The following is a 19,238-nucleotide window of genomic DNA, read 5'->3' on the forward strand; positions in this document are numbered from 1 at the left end:
TTGATATGATAAATTTGAGGAACTGAAAGGTGACTGTGGTAGCTGGTGCAGCGAAGAGTGGGTTGAGGGTGGGGGCAGCATTAGTGTGAGATGCCACTGAACAAGTAGGCTAGGAAGAGACTGTGTAGGGACTTCTAGGATTTTGACTTGTCCTAAAAGCAGAGAGAAGACAATGGATTTCAAAACTATGCAGTAGAATGACCAGGTTTATGGTTTGAAAAGATCACTTTGACTGATGTGTGGAAAATACACAGGAAGCCGGGCGCGGTGGCTCAAGCCTGTAATCCCAGCACTTTGGGAGGCCGAGGCGGGCGGATCACAAGGTCAGGAGATCGAGACCACAGTGAAACCCCGTCTCTACTAAAAATACAAAAAATTAGCCGGGCGCGGTGGCGGGCGCCTGTAGTCCCAGCTACTCAGGAGGCTGAGGCAGGAGAATGGCGGGAACCCGGGAGGCGGAGCTTGCAGTGAGCCGAGATCGCGCCACTGCACTCCAGCCTGGGCGACAGAGCGAGACTCCGTCTCAAAAAAAAAAAAAAAAAAAAAAAAAAAAAAAAAAAAAAGAAAATACACAGGAAGAAGGCAAGAATGGTTTAGAGTTCTATCAGTGGTTCTTGAAATGTGGTCCCTGAAGCAGCAGCAGCAGCAGCAGCAGCAGCATCATCTGGGAACTTGTTAGAAACACACATTTTCAAACTCTACCCCAGAAAATCTAGGGATAGATTTTTAAAATCTGAAAATCTGGGGGTGGGTTAGCAATCTGTTTTTTTTTTTTTTTTTTGAGACGGAGTCTGGCTCTGTTGCCCAGGCTGGAGTGCAGTGGCCGGATCTCAGCTCACTGCAAGCCCCGCCTCCCGGGTTCACGCCATTCTCCTGCCTCAGCCTCCCGAGTAGCTGGGAGTACAGGCGCCAGCCACCTCGCCCGGCTAACTTTTTTTGTATTTTAGTAGAGACGGGGTTTCACCGTGTTAGCCAGGATGGTCTTGATCTCCTGAACTTGTGATCCGCCCGTCTTGGCCTCCCAAAGTGCTGGGATTACAGGCTTGAGCCACCGCGCCCAGCCCAGCAATCTGTTTTAATAGCATTTTAGGTACTTTTTTTGTTTCTTTGTTTTTTTTTTTTTTTTTTTTTTTTTTTGAGACGGAGTCTCGCTTTGTAGCCCAGGCTGGAGTACAGTGGCTGGATCTCAGCTCACTGCAAGCTCCGCCTCCCGGGTTTACGCCATTCTCCTGCCTCAGCCTCCCGAGTAGCTGGGACTATAGGCGCCCGCCACCTCGCCAGGCTAGTTTTTTTTAAGTAGAGATGGGGTTTCACCGTGTTAGCCCAAATGGTCTCGATCTCCTGACCTCGTGATCCGCCTGTCTGGGCCTCCCAAAGTGCTGGGATTACAGGCTTGAGCCACCGCGCCCGGCCAATTTTTTTGTTTTTTTCAGACAGAGTTTGGCTCTTGTCGCCCAGGCTGGAGTGCAGTGGCGTGGTCTCAGCTCACTGCAACCTCTGCCTCTTGGGTTCAGATGATTCTCCTGCCTCAGCCTCCTGAGTTGCTGGGATTACAAGTGTGCGCTACCATGCCTAGTTAATTTTTGTATTTTTAGTAGAGACGAGGTTTCACCATGTTGGCCAGGCTGGTCTCCAACTCCTGATCTCAGGTAATCTGCTCGCCTCGGCCTCCCAAAGTGCTGGGATTACAGGCGTGAGTCACTGTGCCCAGCCAGCATTTTAGGTTTTTCTAATGTAAAGTTTGAGACTCGCTGGACTAGAATATTGATCACAATGCAGTATGAGTGAATGTTACGTTCCAACCATTCTAATGGCAACTTGGTGAGAACAAACAAGTATCCTTACCTCTTTTATTTTTTCCTTACAAATCTTATACTGCTTCTTCTGACTTTCTAAGAAAGTTGTCAAATCTTTCTTCTGCTGGGCCAAGATCTGTTGCTGGAACTTCTTCTCATCTGCTGCAGCTACCTTTGCCTGATAAAATAACAAATGTAGGATGAATCTGTTCTTTACACAGAATTCAGTGGGTTATATACTCCAATGCAGTAAGAAAGTCTATAAGTGCTAATAATGTGACATTTTTGAACAAATAATAAAAAATAATTGTTTTCTGAATTTTTTGTATCTTAAACAAAAACAAAACAGAAATTTTCACCGTTGAAAAATACATTCTGGGGCGGGCACGGTGGCTCATGCCTGTAATCCCAGCACTTTGGGAGGTTGAGGCAGACAGATCACCTGAGGTCAGGAGTTCAAGACCAGCCTGACCAACATGGTGAAACCTGGTCTCTACTAAAAATACAAAATTAGCCTGGCATGGTCGTGCATGCCTGAAATCCCAGCTACTTGGGAGGCTGAGGCAGGAGATTTGCTTGATCCTGGGAGGCGGAGGTTGCGGTGAGCTGAGATCACACCACTGCACTCCAGCCTGGGCAACAAGAGCAGATCTCCGTCTCAAAAAAAAAAAAAAAAAAAAAAAAGAAAGAAAAAGAAAAATACATTCTGAATTATGGGAAAAATATGAAGGTAAACCATAAACATACTTTATTGAACACAAAAACATTCATGGGATGAAAGGAGACCTAAGAATTTTTTTTTTTGAGATGAGGTCTCACTCTTTCGCTCAGGCTGGAGTGCAGTGGCACGAGCTTAGCTCACTATAGCCTAAAAATCCCAGGATCCAGTGATCCTCCTGCCTCAGCCTCCTGAGTTGCTGGGACCACAGGCATGCAACACCAGTCCTGGCTAAGTATTTTTAAAAAATGATCATACAGACTGGGTCCCACTATGATGCCTAGGGTCATCTCAAATGCTTGGCCTCAAGCTATCCCCTCCTCAGCTTCCCAAAGTGCTGAGACTACAGGCATGAGCCACCATGCCTGGTCAGAACTAAGGATTATAATAAAGGTTTTAAAATCATATTGTTGATAGCCCAAAGGTTAAGTTGTAAAAATGTATAAACAACCATGCCTGGCCAGTTATATTCCAAGAATCAAACTCTAACTGATTAATTTTTCCAACTATCTGGTTTTCCAGTGGTATCATCTCAAGTGTAATTGGAAAGCTAATGGCATCTTGTTTTCTTTCTTTCTTTTTTTTTTTTTTTTGAGATATTCCCTTTGCCACACAGGCTGGAGTGCGGTGGCATGATTTCAGCTCACTGCAACCTCCACTTCCCGCATTCAAGTGATTCCCATGCCTCAGCCTCCCCAGTAACTGGGATTACACGCACACGCCACCACATCCAGCGAATTTTTGTATTTTTAGTAGAGATGGGGTTTCAACATGTTGGCCAGGCTGGTCTCCAATTCTTGAATTCAAGTGATCCACCTGCCTCATCCTCCCAAAGTACTGGGATCATAGGCGTGAGCCATTTTGTTCTCTTAGGCACCTGCTGCAATCCACAACAGTCACACGTCATGACATTTTTGGGGGTCCTAAATGAGTAAAACACATACTATATAAAAGGTAACCCAATAAATACTGGCTCCTGAAAGTGACCAAATCTGTTTCTGGTAACCATTGGGTGAAGGATATATGTAAGACAAGCGACTTGGGAGATAGAGAGGGAATTATGCTTCATGGCTCATGGCTCTTTTTATGTATCTTTTTCACCTGCAACTTCCATTATGGACAATTCTTCCATTATGAACAATTCTCATAACATATTTACCAAGTCAAATCTCAAGAAAGAATCTGACTGATTGATTTAATCAACATCATCCTTGTCTGGGCAGAGGTTTTCATGCCAGACTGCCTGACAGATTGATGGCTGCTGGGGAAATCTTCCTTCTACAACTTGATGGTTCCTTCCATGTGGAGACAGAGAGAGACAGAGAGAGACAGAGAGACAGAGAGACAGAGAGAGCGAGCAAGCTTGCTCAATTATGGAAACACCCTGGAACCATGTCCCCAGTCACTGCATCCCCAGGGAGCACATGTCCACCACATTTTTCAACACTATGGAAGTCTCATGGGGGTGGCAGGAAAGGTGACTCGGTTTTAGCATTGCCTGAGCAGGCAAGTGTGCTTAATTTTGTTTTCCTGCAGACATAAATTACCTCTTGTACCTAACATGTATCAGTGATAAAGATGATATTATGACTATCTGCCTCACCCTTTTTTTTTTTTTTTTTTTTTTGTTTTTTGTTTTTTTGAGATGGAGTCTCGTTTTTGTTGCTCAGGCTGGAATGCAATGGTGCGACCTTGGCTCACTGCAATCTCTGCCTCCCGGGTTCAAGTGATTCTCTTGCCTCAGCCTCTCAAGTAGCTGGGATTACAGGAACCTGTCACCACATCCAGCTAATTTTTTGTATTTTTAGTAGAGATGGGGTTTCACCATGTTGGCCAGGCTGGTCTCGAACTCTTGACCTCAGGTGATCCACCCACCTCAGCCTCCCAAACTTCTGGGATTACAGGCATAAGCCATCATGCCCGGCTGGTTTTTTTTTGAGATGAAGTCTCGCTCTTGTCACCTAGGCTGGAGTGCAATGGCATGATCTCAGCTCACTGCAATCTCCACCTCCCAGGTTCAAGCGATTCTCCTGCCTCAGCCTTCCAGGTAGCTAGGATTACAGGCACCTGCCACCACGCCTGGATAATTTTTGTATTTTTAGTAGAGTCAGGGTTTCACCATGTTGACCGGGCTGGTCTCGAACTCCTGACCTCAGGTGATCCGCCCGCCTCGGCCTCCCAAGGTGTTGAGATTACAGGCGTGAGCCATCGTGCCTGGATTTTTTTTTTTTTTTTTTTTTTGGAGACAGGGTCTCACTCTGTCACCCAGGCTAGAGTGCAGTAGCACAATCTCGGCTCACCATAACCTCTGCCTCTGGGGCTCAAGCAATCCTCCCGCCTCAGCCTCTCAAGTAGCTGGGACTACAGGCACGTGCCACCACACCCAGCTAATTTTTGCATTTTTTGTAGAGATGGGGTTTTGCCACATCGCCCAGGCTGGTCTTGAACTCCTGGGCTCAAGAGATCCACGCACCTTGGCCTCCCGAAGTGCTGGGATTATAGGTGTAAGCCACCACACCTGGCCTTGTCTGCTTTTAAAATTAGCTTAGAACCTGGATGGGGAAGACACACATTCCCTAGAAAACCCAAACAATTGCCGGACTCATTATTTGCTCCCTTTGCTCAGGGGCCCATCAGCTGTAGGCAGGGATTATCACCACTATAAGGGACTATTTGTAGAGCAGTTTTCTTTTGAAGAGGACTGTGGGTGGGGCAGATACAGTAACAAACTTGTGTTGTGCACTTTCTCAGAAGATGGCAGCATCTTGTTTCCCTTTACTTGTACCCAGACCACCATCAAGAGACTGATAGTCAGAATATATATATATATATAATTTTTTTTTTTTGAGACAGAATCTTGCTCTGTTGCCCAGGCTGGAGTGCAATGGCACAATATTGGCTCACTGTAACCTCTGCCTTCAAGGTTCAAGTGATTGTCCTGCCTCAGCCTCTTGAGTAGCTGGGATTACAGGCATGCGCCACCAAGCCCAGCTAATTTTAGTATTTTTAGTAGAGATGGGGTTTCACCATGTTGGCCAGGCTGGTCTCGAAGTCCTGACCTCAGATAATCTGCCCACCTCAGCCTCCCAAAGTGCTGGGATTACAGGCGTGAGCCACCACGCCTGGCCGCAGAATATATTTGAATGGACAAGAATGTAACATACATTTTCAGTTGCTATTTGAACTCTGAACAACAATTTTACATAGCCCCATAAAATCTAGAAACCCAATTCTGCCACCCCCCAAACAACAATTTTCCTCCATCCCCAACTCCTGCCTCCTGCTAACATCCTGCCACTGACCCCAAAGGTTGGGCTTGGTTGTGGCATGAAGGCGTGTGTACACATACTGACCTCCTTTTCTATGATAGCCACTTGCTTCTTGGCCAGCTTCTCCAGCTCGATGGACGAGTTGTTGGCATGCGTCTCCACCTCCTTCTGCAGCTTGAGGCGGTGCTCGTCCATCTCAGCCTTCAGCTTGTTCTCCAGGGCGATCAGCTGCTTCTGGTGCTGGCGCCGCATCCGCTTATAACCTGACATCTGTTCCCGCAACTCGTTCTCCTGCTCATGCTCATGGATCTGTCGTGTAACCTGAATTGGGTTAGGAAACAGAACTCAGGTAACCAGGTTCATGGGAGACAAGCTTTCAGGCAAAGTAGAAGGGCCCTGTGGCATAATTTTATCCATCACCTTCACCATCAATTTACCTACTGTTTAGTGAATGCTCACCTGTAGGGGGCACCGTGCTAGATAGATACTCTATGTATTTTATCCCTAGTCCTCAAAACCATCTCATTCACTCATTCATTTCATTCATGAGGTAGGTGATAACATCTCAGTTTTATAGTTGAAGAAATTGAGTCTTGAAAGAAACCATTTATTCAGGCTGGGCACGGTGGCTCATGCCTGTAATCCCAGTACTTTGGGAGGCTGAGGCGGGCAGATCACTTGAGGTCAGGAGTTGGAGACCAGCCTGGCCAACATGGTAATACCCCGTCTCTACTAAAAATACAAAAATTAGCCAGGCATGGTGGTGGGCACCTGTAATCCTAGTTACTAAGGAGGTTGAGGCAGGAGAATTGCTGGAACCCGAGAGGCAGGGCAGAGGCTGCAGTGAGCTAAGATCACTCCACTGCACTCCAGCCTGGGTGACAGAGACTCCGTCTCAAAATAAAATAAAATAAAAATAAAAAAAGGAGAAAAAAAAGAAATTATTTATTCAGTCAAAATATGTTTACATATTTTTGATATACCATCACACATATTATATGTTCACAGTAACATAGCTAATAAGGACTGGATTGGGAATCAGGCCCATCTCTATAATTCCAGAGCCATGTTATTTCTACTATACCAAGATTTCTCACCAACACTACCAACAATGAGCCAGCTAATTATCTGTTGTGGGGGCCATCCTGTGCATTGCAGGATGTTTAGCAGCATCCCTGGCCTCTACCCACTAGATGCCAGTAGCACCGCCCACGACATGACAATGGAAAGTATCACCAGATATTGACAAATGTTCCGTTAGGAACAAAATTCCCCTAGTTGAAAACTACTACACTGGTTTGTTTGTGTGTGTGTGTGTGTGTGTGTGTGTGTATACATATATATATTTATTTTGTTAAGGGTCATGTCTCTAGCAGTCATGGACCTTTTAAACTAGTCTGAACAAGATTTATTTCCTATTCCTAATATGAAGAGGTGAGTATGAGATCAAGATCTCTCTTTTGTTTTTTTTTTTGAGGCGGAGTTTCACTCTTGTTGCCCAGGCTGGAGTGCAATGGCACCATCTCGGCTCACCGCAACCTCCGCCTCCCAGGTTCAAGCAATTCTCCTGCCTCAGCCTCCCTAGTAGCTGGGATTATAAGCATGTGCCACCAGGCCCAGCTAATTTTGTATTTTTTTTTTAGTAGAGACGGGGTTTCCCATGTTGGTCAGGCCGGTCTCGAACTCCCGACCTCAGGTGATCCACCCGCCTCGGCCTCCCAAAGTGCTGGGATTACAGGCTTGAGCCACTGTGCCCGGCCAAGATCTCTCTTAAATCATGTCTCCCCCAGCCCCTTCTCTACAAAAAAAAGTTACCAAATTACAATACATTCACTTGCTCTCCTAAAGGATAAACGATAAAGCACTGCTATGATTTTTGGAAGGCTACTGTTCTTAGTAACTTTTCCTTAACTCATTTTCAAGTAAACATCCAACAAATTAAAGCTTGTAAATATGTACATTTCAGCACCTCTTGCTCCTTTCTATTAAATCCTTTGTGATTTTCCAGCCCTTCCTTCCATTTATCTTCTCTCTTTATTTTCCTGATCACTTCCTCCTAATTTTTCCTATTTTAGAAAAAAAATCTTAATTCCAGGATTTTAACTTTAGTCTTGTTCTTCACTAAGTGATTTGGTCACTCCTATCTACTGTAAGGCCCATCTCCCCAGCCTAACACCCAAACAAGTTTTACAGGACATTTTCATACTGCTATTAATTGTCTGTACTATTTTCAGTTTATGGGTTAAAATACATTTTATACAAAGAAGAGTTTGTTTCTCTGCTCTTTTTAGAGGGTGGCCCTGCATACTAAATTGAGTACTTACTATCAAGAGAGTGCTGTTCTGTTACAAGATAGTATTATCAAAGTGCACCATTAAACATTAGCCAAACTTTGAAACCTTTCCAGCTGAAACTAACACTGGGTTTCATATTCATTTCTCTTTTCTGAAGGATAATACTCTTTAAAGTATTAAGAATAAGAGCAGAGGATATTTTAAGACCAAAAAAGGATAGCATTACCCAAAAGGCACCTAACCCTCTAAAGAAAATAAATGATTTATTTTGTTATCAGAAAATGTGTTTTTTAATGGATATAGGTCAAGACAAAAGGAGGAAAAGATGTAGTTTGACATATATGTATCAATTTTACTTCTTCATGCTTATATGTTTCTGAAGTACAACTTTAAGGAAGAAACAACTCTAATCAATAGAAAGGATACTATTTAGTCCTTTCTGAATTCAATTGTTTTTCAGAAAAATATGGCAGTAAAGTATCAGGGCTAGGGTAATGCATTTTAGATATGTTTTAGCTAGATACTTTTTCTTATTTTAGCATTCCTTCTTTAATCAGATTCCCAAAGCGGAGGCATGGCACACTCTAAGCTATCATGACACATTTAAAACTTGCCATAAGCATTGGCTTACAGCCAATAAAATATTCTCAGGATGGTCATTTCCCTAAACCAGGAGGCCTAAAGATAAAAGGGAAATGAGTTGTGTCAAGAAAATTTTCTATTTTAATTGGTGTGTGGGTCTCTGTAAAGAGGGTGGCTTTCTACTTGTCCCAGATCACACCTGGTACAAGGATGGGGCAAAGAAAATGTACAGAGCTCAATCTGCTATCACTGTACATCACTGAATTCCAGGAGAGACATTTTGCTTTTGAATGCTTCCCATAATGTGGATAATTACCTTCTTAAACTCCTAATATCACCTTTCATTTGTCACAACTAAACTTTCTAAGTTTCAAATGGTCTTTTTGGGTATAGAGAGAGATACTAAGCTTTATAATTCCATGCTCAAGCTGGATAGATGAATTTAAATAAAAGTATAACCAGATATTTCATTTGTAAAGTCTAACATGAAATATACAAAAAATGTGATATTTAGAGTTATGTGTGTCTGTGTCTTAAGTGTACACTATGAGTTTTAAGAATACACTTTTTGGTCAATAAAATAAAAAATAAGAGCCTATAACTTTTTTTTTTTTTTTTTTTTTTTTTTTTGAGACAGAGTCTCGCTTAGTCGCCCAGGCTGGAGTGCAGTGGCGCGATCTCGGCTCACTGCAAGCTCCGCCTCCCGGGTTCACGCCATTCTCCTGCCTCAGCCTCCCGAGTAGCTGGGACTACAGGCGCCCGCCGCCTCGCCCGGCTAATTTTTTGCATTTTTAGTAGAGACGGGGTTTCACAGTGTTAGCCAGGATGGTCTCGATCTCCTGACCTTGTGATCCGCCTGCCTCGGCCTCCCAAAGTGCTGGGATTACAGGCGTGAGCCACCGCGCCCGGCCAACTTTTTCATGCATATGGTTTAAAAAGTGCTTTCACATAATTTACCTCTTTAATTTTTAGAAGGCCTTGGATTCCTAGGGTTCTTGAATTGCCTGAGGAAATTCTTATCACCAAGGCAGAAAAAGAGTGACTATTTTCTGTTATAAAGTAATAGAGGGAATGAACACTCAAAAAAGTCAAAGCTAGAGAGATTGGTAAGTCTAAATTACAAATCGAGTAAGTCTGAAATGGGAGAAAGTTATAAAGATGTAGTGACTGTAGTTTTTACAATGGCAGTCTCGAAAATGTGGTCAACTAAAAGTGGCCAGTACCACCCTGCCGTACCCAGTGGATTGCATGGAGAAAAACCTCATCTATCTCTTACTATATAACTGACCTTGGGCAAATTACTTAACCTCTTCAAGTCTCTCAGTTTCTTTTTTTTTTTTTTTTTTTTTGAGACAGAGTCTTGCTCTGTCGCCCAGGCTGGGGTGCAGTGGCCGGATCTCAGCTCACTGCAAGCTCCACCTCCCGGGTTTAGACCATTCTCCTGCCTCAGCCTCCCGAGTAGCTGGGACTACAGGCGCCCGCCACCTCGCCCGGCTAGTTTTTTGTATTTTTTAGTAGAGACGGGGTTTCACCGTGTTAGCCAGGATGGTCTGATCTCCTGACCTCGTGATCCGCCCGTCTCGGCCTCCCAAAGTGCTGGGATTACAGGCTTGAGCCACCGCGCCCGGCCGTCTCTCAGTTTCTTAATGTGTAAAGAGAGAGGAACTACTACTATCTTCCTCAGGGTCAGAGGACTTTCTCATGTGAAAGTGCCTAGCAGGGTGTCTGACTCCTAGGAAATACTCAACGTATGCTGGTTTCCTTCCTTCTGATGCCAGGCTCTGCGAAGCATGTCCCTTTGCCCTCCACTTAGTATTTCTGGTGATGGAGACATAGATCAGAAGAAATGGATCCAGAAGAAAGGGCACATTTAAGGAAAAAAAATAAATAAATAAAAACAACTGTATCTGTATCCAGGTTGTGGATTATAAGATTATGTATAATTTCTGAATCTGAATTGTTACTCATTTCCTGTATCTAGAATATGTAAAATAAACAAATAAATAATAAATAATGTACCATGAAAAGGAAAACCAAAACTTGTTTTCTAAAGGTTCCTACAGCTGTTCAATGCTATTTTATTTAATGCCAGCAAAATTCAGCCCTAAAACAAACCACTTCATCCGAAGTGCAGAGTGTCCCTCCGGTGTACAAAACACCGCACCTCCGGAACACAAATAATAAGCAACTTCCTGAACACAAAACAAGAGCATGGTGGCTGATAACGTTACCCTCTGAAGAGATCAAAGCCAACTTACAAGATTAATAATATGTAAGAATCAAAATGATACATATGATAAAAGTGGCCACCTCAGCACTTAGAATAAATGAAATTTATAGCAAGTTCTTAAAAAGAATATAGTGAGTCACATTTTGGCATTAGAAACTTAACATTCTATTCTTTAGAATACCTAAGGAAAAACTGTTTTTAAGTTTCTGCTAAAAGTAATGACTGGTAACAGGCAATTCTGCATTTAGAAAAGAATATGTTACATGAAGAATTCTGAAATGCAAACTTATAAATCCAAATTCTCATCTGATAGCAGGGCTGGAGGTAACCTCATTCATTCATTCATTCATTCATTCATTTATTCAACACACATTTATTGAGAGACTTTGACCATAGGGGTTGGGCATGTAGATTGGACAGCATAAGTGAGAAATGGTATCAGCAATGACCTTAGTGAGTTAAGAAGTCAAGAATAAGTGAAGAGATATGCAATATTTTGATAAGCATCCTCTGGTATACTGTCCAGGAAGGGAACACATTTTCAAGCATTTAGAAATAGGACTGGGCTCCTGAGAGCTGAAACAGTAGCACTTACTGCTGAGGCTCTCATATTTTTATTCTCATGTACCAAATTCATTCAGGTATCCAATTTCACAATTAGCTGAATTATTAGGGTGCATTTTAAAAACTCCAAATAAAGATTCTCTTTTTATGAGTTTTTCTATCGAATCTGGCAAAGCGAAGTAAAAGAATCTATATTTGCATTAATAGAACAATAATACTTTTCTCCTACATGCCTCCTTGGGAATTCCCCTCTCATGCCCTTCTCCCCGACATGTGTTCTAACATAAATTCGCCTGTGTAATGCTGTCACAGGTGAATGTGTTAGAACACACATTAGGAAGAGGGGCAGTGAGAATTCCTTCACAAAGTCAAAAGCTGAACTCTCACAGGTACAGTGCTCTTTATATGAATATCTCTACCATGGAAACAGCCAAGAGCTCCGGACATTACAAAGTTTTCAGAAGAAATGACATCAGATGTAGCAACAGCTGAAAACACCCTCATGAATCACTAATATAATTAAAATATGAGGCTCTCCATAAAAACTCAAAGAAGGCACATCTCAAGGGCCCAAGAAATCAGATTAGTGATTCTGCAGAACTATATAAACAACTCCTTTTTCCAGATAACACATGAGCCCAATATGAACTTCCTTACAGAAGAAGGAAAAGAAAGGTTAAAATAAAGATGCCATGAAATACCCTTCCTTTTCCTAATTCTTCAAAATAAGGGCAATAATCTCTGCCCTTAGAAAATTATAATAAAAATTATACAATTGTAATAAAAAGTTACAATGCTAAAGTTTTCTCAGGATTTCATCTGGTATCAAAGTTTATAGTCCTTCCTTATCCTTTGTTACAAATGCAACTATGCAGCAGTGCATAATACAAAAATCTCAGTTATAAGGTGCCAAAACAATACAGGCATGTAGCATTACAGGCCCAAAGCCCATGGGCTTCTTCATACACTTGTCAGTAACTTAATTCGAAAGCACAATGTTGAAAGTAATACTAAGGGGGAAGAGCACAAAGCCAGGACTCTTTTAGGCTTATGTTGAAGAGGTAGGCTCATAAACAAATTTTAGGAAAACTGATATCTTTGTCAGTTTGCAAGTCAATTAAAAATATGCATTTCATCATTTATTTATCTAGTTATTGAAAAACTAATTTCTAATTTCCTTTTTCCTTCCTGTTGACCTTTGGACCTCTTTGTGACTTGTTAGCGCCCCTACTACAAGATGTTAAAGAAAGAGTAAAACCAAAATAAATGAATAAATAAATATAGTATTGCCACCAACTATGAGAAGGCAAGGTTTCAACAATGACTTGATTTTTTATTATACTGGACTTTAACTTTCCCATGATCTTGCTCTTACTTTTATGTCATTTTAGTCATTTTCGTTTGAGCTGGGATCCATAAAACACAACAGAATTCATAATATATTTTTTAAAATTAAATATTTTATGATATTCCAGTGTCCTGATTTATATACTACTATTGGCATTAGGTTTTAAAATAATATAGTGGGTAGAATTGTAGTACTTGGTAATATACATTAAAAAATCCATACCAATAGTTAGATTGTTCAAAATGGGACATGGAACCACAAAACACCATACCTTTTCCCTTCCATTTTTTTCCCTCCCTAAAAGCCACTAGTTACAAATACCACTGAACTCTGGTAAACTTCCGTCAATCCCAACCATGACTCCCAAAGCACTACGTTTAGAGAGGGCACACCACAAAAAACAACTCATTTTGTGGCTAAAGCAACAGCATATCAGCTACTCTGTTTTTAACTTAATATAGGGGCAGGGGCCTTTTAGCAAATCAAAACTTCATTAGAGACACTGGTTGCAGCTGTTCTCTGGATGGGCACTAGGAAGCCTGTAGGATTCAGAGGGTTCCTGAGGACACTGCCCGTAGCCCTGAGGTGGCCTAGTAGGGAAGCAGCTTTTATCATCCACAGAAAGGAAGACTGTGATGGCTGATATACACACAGAGTAGCCCTGGGTGAGTTCACAGATGCGAGCGTGAGATTATTCTGGCATGGCTGTAGTAATCTCTTGCTGGGAGGCAGGAGAGGGTCATGAATATATGATGTGGGAATGAGGGTGTGGCAAGAGAGAAAAGAGAACCTGTCCCAGGGGGGGAAAGCCACTTGGTGTAATGTCTGCTTCACATGCAAAACCGCTGATGGTGCTCGGATGCTCAGAGCTTGTTATCATTTCTCCACTCATTTCAACATGAACGGGTCTGGATAAAGGTACAAGTCTCACAAGAGTCGATGGTAAGTAGTCATAGTTCTCTAAAGCACCATATTTCTTCTTTTGTCAGATACCATGGCACGAAAATAATGATTATTTGGTAATCTCATGATGCTTTATCCAGACTCAAAAGCATATTTTTAGGTGCTTAACAATCATTAGCAAATACATAGTGGACATTTTAAGATCTCCATTACATAGTGTAGCGCTCCTTTAAAATGAAAAATTGCTCATCAAAGAGATCATAAGAAACTTCTATATAAAGGAACTTAAAAGTGGGCTTATTTATAAGCAGTTTAAATTAAATTGCTTGCTTTTAGACAGCAGCAGGCATAGCAATATGTAGGTGCTTTAACTTCCATTTTTCCTTGTATTTGGGTTTTTAAAGGTTATAATCCATTGTAAATTTCAAGTATAATCGAAGCCTTTAAAAGACTTGAGAAATAAAAGTAGAAATCAGGTTTGAAAAATAGGACAAGAAAAATGATCATTTCTGGGTCGGCCTTGGATGATGTCATCATAGGTTCTAAATGTAATAGCCAAGCAGTGTACACTAACTCTTCCTACCCATGTGACCTCTAACATCCATTTGGGCAAAACAACTAATATTTCAATAATTTTTTGGTTGAGAAGTGAGATTCAGAAGCAAAAGATTAAAGAGAGTTTAGAGTGCCAAGGATGAAACGATGTGAGTGTGTGTGTGTGAGTGTGAGCGCGCACGCGCACGCGTGGGGGGCCGAGGGGAGGAGGCATGAAAACTAACTCTTCCAGCACACACCCCTTTTGCTACTACAAGGGCATCCAGCAATCACATTTGCAATAGTAAAAATGCTGAAGAATCCTACAGTCTCTTTTCTTCCACAATCAGCCTTATCCTCTCCTACAAAGCCCTTCTTGCTTTATTGGTGCCAGGAAATTCTTCAGGGGTTAAATGGGGAAGTGCAGCCACTACCATTGTTGCAATAAATAGATGAATGAACCAGAACAAACCAGCAATCCATTCCTGAGAAACAAGTATCTTATTTTCTACAATTATATACATTAGCCGGTAACCATATATTTTTAAAAATTATATTTTATCTTTTGATGTGTGTGTATACATTATAGACACACATGCATCTATACAAAAAGAAGCACAGTGCCCTGCATACATATACATCAATACCCTAAAAAAATTTTAGCATTATTTATTTCAATGAAAAGACAAATAGCTTTTAAAAAACTGGACAGACTAGCAACTTCATCTCAAAGGCCTTATATTTTGCACATACAGCATATACAAACACACACACAGACACACACGCACACACACACACACACAAAGGTTTTTTTTTTTTTCCATGCCATAGACAATGCTAAAATATCTGAAATCAGGTTGCTATGCCAACAGATTTTTTTCCTAAAATGAATAAAATTATTAGGAGAGAGAAAACATTCTTGACTCCTTTCCTCCCATCCATGAAGCCAAGAGAGGCTTAGGGAGGGCGAGAGGCTGCCAGATGGGGAGGAGGGGAAGGAAGGGAAGGTGGGTAGAGGGGTGTTTGCTTACCAAAGATGCTGATTTGATCGTGGCAAAGCGCTCTCTGTTCCGGTAGTGGAGGGCCTGGCTCTGAACTGACTGGGTAGGCCGCGGCTCAGGCCTGGGATCGCCGTGGCCCGCCTCATCCCTTATGAATACATGATCCTGCAGAAATGGATAAAAACAAGGAGAAAGTCCAGCTGTGCTCTTTCCTCGCCGGCTGCCTCTCTCTCACCCCTCTTTCTGCACAAGCACTGCTGTTTGAAATGCATAGTTTAGCTCTCTGCTAGTCCCCGCAGCTCCCACGGTACAAAATGAATAAGCAACACATTGCAGCCTTCAGTTAGGAATGTCAGCTGATCGCTAGTGGGATGCCTTCTGAATCCCTGGCAGGCTTTTTCTTTACCTCCAGAATTACATATATGCAAAAGAAAAAAAGAATAGAAAAAATAATGCAATGTACAGACTCCTTAGAACAGTTTGCTTAAAACGCTGTAACCAGATAATTCCTTTAAAAATATCATGTCCATGTCTAGCAAGGAGGATGCTGGTGGCTTTTAACATAAAAGCGAGCCTCCGCCTCATTCCCTTGAAAGATCTGCTTTCTCAATTTAATTTTATTTGAGATCTGTTCGGTAGGATCATCGTTCTGCCTAGAACCAATGTAGGCTTGTGCTGAACTGCCTCTCTATCTTGTGCTGGGAAGATTCGGCAGTCACTGAGGGATCCTGCTTTCCAGTCATGATCGTACACAGTTCTAGCACCTTCTCTCTACAGCTTCTGAAAGGATTTTTTTTTAGATTTAAAGCGACAGGCATACAATTTTAACCAAATGCTACTTTCACAAATTCTTCTTCAACTCAGCATTGGTATGGTCACCAGACTGAGTAAAGCTGGAATTTAATGTCCTTGACTGATTTAATCAAGCCCGTGCTTCTTGATAGGCAAAGATAATTAATCTTGTTCTAACGCCCAGTGAAAAAATAGCATTCCCTGGAAGGATAATAATGGATGTTTCTTAAATGCAACTGAAATGACTTTTAAAGGGGAAAATGCTATCAAAGGACGATGTTCCTCTCTATAAAGATGAAGTGGTCAGTCATTAAGTGGCTATAACCCTTCAGAAAAAAGGACACTATAGTAATTTGTACCTCAAAAACATGTACAACCATGGGGGATTTTAAAATAGTACATGTTCAGGGTGGAAAAGGAGAAATTAATTCCTTATTTCCCTAGGGTTTTAGGAGAAACCATTTGTGAGAAGTCAGTATTGCATTTTATCCATGACCACTTGAAATTTTTTATAATGGCTCTTTTCTTCATCAGGAAACAAAAATTAAAGAGGTTTAGAAAATACAACATTTTATTATAGTCTAAAATTTTGGGAGAAATTAAATTTTACATCCAGATTTTTATGTAAAAGCCAAGACCCAAGATTAAATTGGGCTGATTTTCTTTTTCCTTTTATACATTTAAAATGCTTTGATGTATTGGGAAGGTATCTACCATTACACCTATCTGGAGAATTTTTTAAAATTTATGTATTATAGCTCAAATAACGAAGGGATCTTTAATAAACTTGCCATTGAGGGCATATATATCAAATTCAAGTATATTCTACAGCCACACTATCCAACAAGACAGTGACCAGCCACATATGACTATTTTAACTAAAAATTCAATTCAATTAAAATTAATTAAAACAAAATTAAGTGCAAAATTCAGTTCCTAAGTCGTACTAGCTATGTTTCAAGCACTTAGCAGCCATAGTTAGTGGTGCCATACTGGTGGCTTATAAAACTTACAAGTTTTTAAAACTTAAAAGAAAATATTTGAAGGGTCAGTTAAAATTATTCTACATGATTTCTCGTGAAATTTGAACTCTTATTTTACAGGGAAGAGCAAGAACGTGTGTAATTGGGATTCATGCACTAGGTTTAAGGTTCTGAAGAGGAAGGCACTGGGACCTGCTACCATTTACATTACTGCATATTTGCTAATAAATTTAGGTCCAAAATTCAACTTAATATTACAGTGCCAGAAAAGCAAGCAGCTCTTAAATGCCAGTAATCGGAAGAGATATGCTAGGTAGAGGCCTGTGATTTTAGATGAGGTCTTAACAAGTCATAGTTTTGGTGAATATGCTAACTTACCAAGTTTTGGTGAATTGGTTAACTTATCAAGTACATTGATTGAGAGGGAGACCTCAAATATATGGGCAACAACTCAGTTTCACATTGTAATAACTTGATTTATAAGGATAACCAACGACACTAGAATCCACATTCTCCACATGACAGACCAGAACAAAATTTATTCATGTACAAATATGTGCAATTTTATTATTTTATCTCTGATAAAAATTAACTCCTTAGAAACATGGTTTAGGGCTCTGCTTCTCCAATTAAAAGCCAGAGTATATTTTCTAAGTTTACTTAACTTGAGGAAGTTGAAGTACACTGGAAAAATTAAAACTTGAAATGACATTGATTTTAGTTGACACATATATAATTAAATAACTCAAATATATTTTTAAAATAATGCTATTTTTGTAGTCCAAAGAATAGTTTCAAAATTTTAACTCACTTTAAATATAATAACGCTAATAGTATAATTCTTTGCTTCCCCTAAATTGTTTTCCTTTTATAAAATCATTCTTAGTTTTCCAGATCATTTTCATAACAGAGATCACCATCAGTAAAAGTCTTCAAATATTATACAAGAGACCACAAAATGGAACAAAATTTTAGTCTAACAGTGCATAGTCATTTCAAGTGCATTAGGAAATGAATTTTAAAATATTCAATTCCACTGCATAAAACAGGTTCAAAACTCCAAAGACAGCTTATGAAGCTATTTAAAAATGGGAGAATGTAACTTGAGAAGTAAGCTCAAAGAAATTAAAGTATCAACTGTACTGGAAGTATTTTCTGTTGGTTATACTGCTCCTTTAAGTAACAGTGCCTTTGTAAAAGACCGCTATACCTGGCTTCCGGAGTTTCTGAACTGCACACATCTTAAGATTTAACAACGGAAAGGGTTAATTTCTATTTTTATGCAGTTATGCACTAGATACAGATTATTTACAAATGATAAGGCTGAAATCTTCAAAGAATGATTTTAGATGATTAAGAAGAATAAATCTACTTTGCCAAGGCAAAATATATGGCATGGTTATAATTTATCTTTAAAACATAATCATCCAGGAACAAACAAAAATAATTCCTTGAAATACCAGTTTTAAGTAAACCTACGTTAACCTGGTAAATTTACCACGTTGTTGTTGTTTTTGTTTTTGTTTTTGAGACAGTATCACTCTGTTGCCCAGGCTGGAGTGTAGTGGCACTATCTTGGCTCACTGCTACCTCTCCACCTCCTGGGTTCAGGCGATTCTCGTGCTCAGCCTCCTGAGTAGCTGGGATTACAGGCACGTACCACCATACCCAGTTAATGTTTTTGTATTTTAGTAGGGATGGGGTTTCACATGTTGCCCAGGCTGGTCTCAAACTCTTGAACTCAGGCAATCTGCCTGCCTTGGCCTTTCAAAGTGCTCGGATTACAGGCACGAGCTACTGTGCCCAGCCCACAACACTGTTTCATCATAAAAAATAAATGTCTTCAGATTAAAAAGGAAGCTGTCATAATGTTTGTTCAAAATCTTTGGTAAAAGACTTGAATTTCTGTATAAGAATAAAATATGTGAAGCATAAGGCACAAACTTTACTATTATATCCTAGACAAGGGGCTTTTCTTTTATTTGGAAATCTTTCCTTTAGGTGTCTGACCTTCACTTCACTTCTGAAATGAAGGTTCCTGGTGTAGGCATTTGCCTAGAGTTTCTTTTTCTAAATATATTTTCTTCCCTAATAGAGCTGGTGTCTCACTATGTTGCCCAGGCTAGTCTTGAACTCCTGGGCTCAAGCGATCCGCTCGCCCTGGCCTCCCAAAGTGCTGGAATTACAGGCGTGAGCCATAGCGCCCAGCCACTTGCCTATAGTT

At 40.8% G+C, this 19,238-nt stretch overlaps 1 protein-coding gene across 7 annotated transcripts in view; it reads right to left on the reverse strand.

Annotated features, from left to right (window-relative positions):
* The window catches only part of TAOK3 (TAO kinase 3), a 232,875-nt gene that overhangs the window by 27,436 nt on the left and 186,201 nt on the right, over positions 1-19,238 (reverse strand). For 6 of the 7 annotated variants that reach the window (XM_005572369.4, XM_005572368.5, XM_015431618.4 and 3 more), the window contains exons 14-16: positions 15,270-15,404; positions 5,868-6,104; positions 1,846-1,974 (exon numbers count right to left, since the gene is read on the reverse strand). In XM_005572369.4, the coding sequence (XP_005572426.2) occupies positions 1,846-1,974; positions 5,868-6,104; positions 15,270-15,404 (501 nt within the window). Of the gene's footprint in view, positions 1-1,845; positions 1,975-5,867; positions 6,105-15,269; positions 15,405-15,645; positions 16,015-19,238 lie in introns of those variants that run through there. The other variant, XM_065524868.2, reaches the window with a different exon arrangement.

This window comes from Macaca fascicularis, chromosome 11 (assembly GCF_037993035.2).
Source record: "Macaca fascicularis isolate 582-1 chromosome 11, T2T-MFA8v1.1".
Classification (NCBI taxonomy): Eukaryota; Metazoa; Chordata; class Mammalia; order Primates; family Cercopithecidae; genus Macaca; species Macaca fascicularis.